Here is a 7,713-nt window from a genome sequence, read left to right on the forward strand (position 1 = left end):
ATTAAATAAAATTTTTTTTAAAAATTTAAAAAATAAAAATAAATAAGTAAAAATTTTTTTAAATAAATAAATAAATAAAATCTTTTTTTAAAGACAAAAGATAACAAATATTGGCAAGAATATAAATTGGTACAGCTACTGTGGAAGACATTATGTAAGCTTCTCAAAAAATTAAAAATACAGTCCTGGGTGATGTGGCTCAGTGGATGGGGTGCTGGCCTGCGAACCAAAAGGTCTGGGTTCTGGGCCAGGTCCTGAGTTGGGGGCAAGTGAGAGGCAACTAAACAATGTATCACTCACACATCTACTTATCTCTCACACGCTGCTGTTTTCCTCTCTTTCTCCCTCCCTCAACCTCTCTCTAAAAATAAATAAGTAAAATCTTTTTTTAAAAGTCTCTTTTAAAAATATTAAAAGTGCAACTACCATCTGATTCAGCTTTTCCACTCCTGGGTATATATCCAAAAGAAATGAAATTGCTATCTGAAACAGGTATCTTGCACTCCCATGTTCATTGCAGCATTATTCACAATAGCTAAGATATAAAAATCACTGAAGTGTCAGTTGATGAATGAGTAAGGAAAATGTTCATTTTCTTTATACACATACATACACATACAGGGTGGGGTAAAAGTAGGTTTACTGTTGTATGTGAAACACAGAGTTTATTATTGTATTATTACTTATTATTTTCCACATGAACAACTATAAACCAATTTTTGTGTCACCCTAGAGAGAGGGGGAAGGGAATATATTACTCAGTTTTAAAAAAGAAAGAAGGAATCCTATTCATGACAAATTAATGAATGTGGAAGCCATTATTCTATATGAAATAAGTCAGACAGAAAAAGACAAATGCTGCATGATCTCACACAGGTGGAATCTAAAAATATCAAGTTCATAAAAGCAGACTGTGATGGTGGTTGCCAGGAGCTGAATTGTAGAAAAAAATGAGGAAATGGGGGGCAAAGGGTAAAATGTTTCAGTAATGTGGGATGAATAAGTACTGGGGATCTAATGTACAGCATGGTGACTACAGTTAATCATACTCTATTATATATAAGGGGGGACCCAAAAAAACAGAATTTATTTATAAAAATCTGTGTATTCATTCTTACGTGTTTAAATTTCAGTCACCTTTAAAGTACTCTCCATTTGATGCAACACAACTATCAAGACTTTTTTTCCCACTGCTCAAAAGAGTATTTGAACTCGTCTATTTTGATACCTTTTAATGCTTCTGTTGTTTTTGTTTATTTGTTTCACCTGTTCTACATTGGGTAAACATTTCCCTTTGAGGACTTTTTTCATCTGGGGAAACAAAAAAAGGTTGCTCAGGGCAAAATCAGAAAAACAGGGAGGGTGGGACACAGGGATCGTGCAATTTTGGGTCAAAAGCTGCTGAATGTTCAGCGTGATGTGAGCAGGTAAATTACCCATCATGAAATGTACAAATGCATCAAAACAGTCTTCAAAAACATTCCACTGAAGCCAAACACAGCCTCTCACAACAATGTGAGCTTGTACACTGGTACAGATGGGTTCCTAGAACACTCCCCTTCTGGGGGGCAAAGCCTGTGCTAAAAGTAGCCCACTCTCCAGAAGGTAATTCCCAGGTTTTTGGGGTACCCCAACATGTACTTTTTTTTTTTTTATTTAGTTACTTTTCAAGTACATTTTTTTTTCCTTTTTTTTTTTCCCCTTCCCCCCCCCCGCCCGGTCTCCCCCTTCCCTCCCATTCCCCCCCCACCCCCAGTCCTCAACTCTGTGTCTTTCATACTTGTTCCTCGAAATCCCTCCCCCTTTTTCCCCTTAAGTTCCCTTCCCTCTCCCCTCTGGTCGCTGCCCACTTGTTCTCTATTTCAGCGTCTTTGTTTTTATTCTGTTTGCTTGTTTGTTTTATTCTTTAGCTTCCTGTCAAAGGTGAGATCATATGGTATTTGTCCTTCAATGCCTGGCCTATTTCACTCAGCATAATGCTTTCCAGTTCCATCCATGTTGTTGCAAAAGGTAGTAGCTCCTTCTTTCTCTCTGCTGCATAAAATTCCATGGTGTAGAGCAAGGAATATAAAGGAAAGAATAAACAAATGGGATCTCATCAAAATAAAAAGCTTCTGCATGGCTAAAGAAAACAGTATTAAATTAAAAAGACAACCAACTATATGGGAAAACATATTTGCCAATGATACCTCAGACAAAGGTTTAATCTCCAAAATATACAAAGAACTTACACGACTCCACTCTAAGAAGACACCCAACCCAATTAAAAAATGGGAAAAGGACTTGAACAAACACTTCTCCAAGGAGGACATACAGAACATTCAGAGACACATGAAGAAATGCTCAATATCGTTAGCTATCAGAGAGATGCAAATTAAAACCACAATGAGATACCACTTTACACCAGTCAGAATGGCTGTCACAAACAAAGCAACAAAGAACAAATGTTGGAGAGGTTGTGGGGAAAAGGGGTCCTTAGTTCACTGTTGGTGGGATTGTAGACTGGTACAACCATTATGGAAAACAGTATGGAATTTTCTCAGAAAAATAAAAATTGACCTGCCTTTTGACCCAGCAATTCCACTGCTAGGATTATACCCCAAGAATCCTAAAACATCAATTTCAAAGAACCTATGCACCACAATGTTCATAGCAGCACAATTTACAATAGCCAAGAGTTGGAAGCAACCTAGGTGCCCATCAGTAAATGAATGGATCCAAAAATTGTGGTACATATACACCAACATGTACTTTAAATTTGCTAAGAGATTTAAGCTTATGTGTTCTTACCACACGCAAAAAATGGTAACCATGTGAGTTGATGAATATGCTAATTAGATAATTGTAATTATTTCACAATGTATATGCATATTTAACATCACAGTGTGCACTTTAAACCCAATTTTTATTTGTCAAGCAGAGTTCAATAAAGCTGGAAGAATAAAATTAAATTTTATAAAAAGGCACTTCCCTTTTTTCATTGACACTGCAAACTTTTATTTATTTGTCTGTAGGAAAATGAATGAATTGTAGGATAATAAATGCATTATGAATTTTTTAAATATCCCATTCATAACAGCATGAAAATCTAAAAGTTATCTAAGAAGCTTCACAAAAATGTCCACAATTGTTAGATGCAACTATAAAATTTTCCTGATAGATTGAGATTATTGGAAATATGTCAATTGTCCTCAAACAACTTACAGATTTATTGCCTTACCTGCATGTGCCAAGATGCCAAGCTTGGGCTGCTTTCTTCCACTCTTGGTTTGAGGTGGATGGACTCTGGTCTACAGAGGTAGGACGACTCAGTGCAAGGAATCAATGCATGGCAATGATTCTGAAGGAGGACTAAAAATCCCCACTACAGAAGAGACTTCTCCCCAGCTGTTAGTCATGGGAGACCTTGGGACATGATGGCAAGATGTTGTAGACCGTGACTTTCACCAGGAGAGAGGGCACATTTCTAGGGAGGTTATGCCTTTGATATGATGGGGCAAGACTCAGATCAGCAGAGCAAGTAATCCCAGGCTCTTCCAGATATAAAAGTGATAACTTTATGGAGTGCTGAATTGGCTACCCAACCCAGACAGAGGGGCTCTATAGAGGAGTAGCCCTGCTTTCAAACCTGGGAGGCCACAAGCAGAACTGTCAGAAACAGGCCACATCACCCATACCCTCTGTATTTTTTGTGATGTGCTTTTCAGTGAGATGGGGGTTTAAGGGAGAGGGGGTGGGCCCTGTCAGAAAATACAAATACCGTTTGGAGGATAGGGTAACACCCGACCCAGACCACATAAGGAGCCACATAGAAACCTACCTTGCTTTATTGTCAGTCTGGTAGACTCCATGCAGGCCTGTTGGGCTGATGCCCCGCCTCTTCTGTGTTGTTTATCTGGGTGAAGTAAGAGTCTTGAGGTGAGGGGTTGAGGCCTCAGGTTGGCAGACGGAAAGGGGAGGGCTTAAGCAGAAGTCAAGGCAAAGACTGAAGGATTTTCCCTTCCCACATAGAGTGGGATCCAACCCTCCTATGCTCCTAGGAGCCCTGGGAAATGCAAAGCATTGTACCCGGATGTGCTGTAACCGGACTTTTGCTTTGGGAATCTGTGGGAGGCAAGGTTTCTTCTGAGGCGCCTGGACTCAAGTCAGCAGAGGGAGGAGTTTCAGGCCCCGCAGGCTTCAAGGGGAGGCTCCAGAGGGGAGGGGTGATGTAACCTCCTGCCATAGATAAAAGGGGCCTCAGCCTGAGGCTCTGCCCCTTCAGTCATTCCTGCTGACCAGAGGCAGAGTTGAAGAAAGTGAGGTACATAAACTTCTAGCCTCAGGAGTCTGAGGGACCAGAAGCTTCAGACTGAATTCAGATCAGCAGAAGGAAGGTGTACGTGGACCTGCTAAGCCTTAAGGTAAGGACTTTGAGAAAGGACTAAACAGAGTTCTCATCACTAAGGTGCCCCTGCCCCACCCTGCCCTTGTTATCTGCCCTGTAAATTGTTGTCCAGACTCCATCTTGGGAGTGTGAGGGCCCTCCACCTTGAGAATTTGAGGGACAGCCATCTTGGCAGTTTGAGGGAAGGGAGGCTTTTTCTGAGACGTGAGTACATGAGTACTTGACTCCATAGACAGAGGTGTCCTAGGCTCTGTGAGATTTTAAGGAGAGGCTCCTTATGGAGGACTGATGGGATCTCTTAACATAGAGAAAAGAGCTTACAGAAAAATTTCCTGCTCTCAGCCTTTAAAGGCCCATGAAAGTTAGGCAGAGGTGCCTACTGCGATGCTCTGTATTTCCTTGTGGGTGGTTTACGGGTGATAGCTTTGCTCCGGGCTGCGTTTTCGGGTGTGCACAAGGGAGAGGGTAAGAATTCCCTGTGAGAAGTAAATGTGAATTCTTTGGGGAAGAGAGTGGGATATACCAGAGAACCCAGTGTAATCTCCACAGAAATTCACCCCAATTCCTCCATCAGCCCTAGGGGCCCAGGGAAATGCTGTCAGGCTGAACCTCCCTTTCTCCCTCCATTTGCAAATCAGTGGTTTTGGGAGTTCTCGGCCTTTGTCTAAATAGCCCAATCTGTGAGGATCAAAAGGAAGAGTACTAGGCCCTTTAAGTAGAGCTGAGAGGATAGAGAGGGCCCCACAGAAACCTGTCCTTTCTCACAGCTCTGAGAGGACCCAGGAAGGGTTGACAATTTTGTGTTTCTCATATGCTTCCTCTCTCCCTCAGGCCACTGGCCCCATCACCCACTTCCAGCTCACACTCCTGCCTGCTGCTCCCAAAACAAGTCATCATGCTTGGCAGTGGAAAGAGTCAGTGCCAGGAGCCTAAAGAAAGTCTTGAGGCCCAACGAGAGGCTCCAGGCCTGGTAGCCACACAGGTTTCTGTAACTGAGGAGGAAGCTTCCTCCTCCTCTCTTTCTCCTTTGATGCCAGAGACTGCAAAGATTGTGCTTGCTGCTAGAATATCAAGTGTTCCCCAGACTTCCCAGGGAGCCTGCTCTTTCCCCTCTGCCATTGAAGCCATTCCATCAGGCAAATCTAATGAGGGCTCCAACAGGCTAGAGGAGGATCCAAGCACCTCACAGGCTCCACGAAATCCCGAGTACTCGTGCACAGGAGGGCTGCAAAAGAAGGTGGCTGAATTGGTGAAATACCTGAGTATCAAGTATGTATCACAGGAGCCTATCACAGAGGCAGAAATGCTGAAGAGTGTCATCAAAGAGCACAAGGATCACTTCCCTGACATCTTCAAGAAAGTCTGTGAGTGCATGGCAGTTGTCTTTGGCATTGAAGTGAAGGAAGTGGACCCCACCAGCCACACCTATGTGCTTGTCAAAATACTAGACCTCACCTATGATGGGATAGTTAGTGATGACCAGGGCATGCCCAAGACTGGCTTCCTGATACTGATCTTGGGCATAATCTTTATGGAGGGTAACTGTGCCCCAGAAGAGAGAATCTGGGAAGTGCTGAATATGATTGGGGTGTATGCTGGGAGGGAGGATTTTATCTATGGGGAACCCAGGAAGCTCATTACCAAAGATTTAGTGCAGGAAAAGTACCTGGAGTGCCAGCAGGTGCCCAACAGTGATCCTCCACACTACCAGTTCTTGTGGGGTCCAAGAGCCTATGCTGAAACCACCAAGATGAAAGTCCTTGAGTTTTTCACCAGGGTCACTGGGACTGACCCCACTGCCTTCCCACGCTGGTATGAGGATGCTTTGACAGATGAGAGAGAGCAAGCCAAGGCCAGTACTGCCACCAGTGATGGTACTGCCCACAACGGCTAATGAAAGTTCCAGTGTCATGTCCAGAAGCTTCTGTCCTGAGTAAAGTTTGAGGAAGTTTCTTCACTGTTTTTGAAGAGGGAAATCAACATTCTATGTAGTGGAGTGTTGAATTGCATATTTTACCTTTTTATTTTTACTTTTTTGCTATATTTCAAATGTTCTTTCTCCTAAAAGATTAGCTTCAGAGTTTAGGTTTGCGAATGATATTGGTCATGTATTTAGTGCTATTTAACCAGTTTAAGGATGAGAATTTTGCTGTTTTCTAAAATAAAATGGGGAACCTTACATCTCATTTTGTGATCAGCAGGATAACATGGCATTGGAATAGGAATTAACAAAGTAAAAATGTGCAGCAATAAAATAGCTATCAAAACTTGGGGAAAAATGTAAGGTTACCCTAGGATTCTTGTATCTCAGTTTGCTTTAATTTGTAAAATTAAAGATATACCTGGCTTGGCTTTGCTAATTAAAGAATATATGCAAAATTAAATATTAATGAGTACCAATTCAATGGCTTATTTATTATAGGTGTGTCTTACAGGTCAGGAAAAAAGCCTAGGATGGAAAATTGCTTAGCTGTTCCCTTAAGATAATGAATAAACCAGAGATACATCCCCACCTGGAGCAGGTGTGGAAAGTGCCCTATGCCCTTGTCCCCATGCCTCTGAACACAGTACACAAACTAAGTGCTCTATATACTATGTGTGCAAGGATTATCTGACAACTGGGTGATATTTCTTTGAAGTGGTGCCCAGAAGCTGGCACTTTTTCCCTGGCCTAGGACAGCCAGAGCCTGCTCCATTGAAAGAAAATTTTAATTATGCTATTTTGAGTGTAATTTGGCCAGCTCTTAGCAAAGGCAAGGTTTTTGGTGGGGTGAAATGAATGTGAATAGTGGTTTGTATGGAAGAGCAGCTGGAGAGAGGAAGGGAGTTAGTCTTTGACTCAAATTCTAGGAATTTTCAGGTGCATTCCACTGGGGAAGACTTCCTTATATTCAAATTAAATAATACAGCCACTAATGGAAAATTCAGTGAGTCTTATGTACAAGGTTGTGTTTCTGGCTCACTGGGTATCTTCTGCCATAGAGTGCTGTGTGTTCTCTGAAATGTCATCACCCACACACAATCACAGAGAAGTTAGTGAGAGACTGGGTTCAAAATCATATTAGAAATTACTGATTTTCATTAAAGATCCAATCAGTGTCAGGCACTATCCAGATGTTTCACTTACATTATATACCCATCCAAGTCAGTACTTGCAAAACCTGCATCACAAGAACATGAGACTCCTAGTAATTGGCAATTGGCCCAAAATCATAGTACCCAATGGAGTGAGAGGACTAGTACTAGATCTCAGTCCTCAATTCATCTAGGCCCATAGTGTTTCTGCCCATCATAGCCTGAGACAGATCTTTTCTTTTTTCATTTAT

The 7,713-nt window shown here is 41.9% G+C and overlaps 1 protein-coding gene across 1 annotated transcript; it reads left to right on the plus strand.

Moving 5' to 3' along the window:
• The first annotated feature begins 4,381 nt into the window (after nucleotides 1-4,381).
• LOC119037840 (putative MAGE domain-containing protein MAGEA13P) lies at nucleotides 4,382-6,324 on the plus strand. The gene is given in 3 exon segments (XM_037130115.2): nucleotides 4,382-4,403; nucleotides 5,219-6,269; nucleotides 6,271-6,324. Coding segments are annotated over 2 exon segments (1,041 nt in total). The 5' UTR covers nucleotides 4,382-4,403; nucleotides 5,219-5,282.
• The last annotated feature ends 1,389 nt before the right edge of the window (nucleotides 6,325-7,713 follow it).

Source organism: Artibeus jamaicensis, unplaced genomic scaffold, assembly GCF_021234435.1.
Source record: "Artibeus jamaicensis isolate MK-2021 breed Jamaican fruit bat unplaced genomic scaffold, CSHL_Jam_final contig_240, whole genome shotgun sequence".
In the NCBI taxonomy this organism is placed as follows: Eukaryota; Metazoa; Chordata; class Mammalia; order Chiroptera; family Phyllostomidae; genus Artibeus; species Artibeus jamaicensis.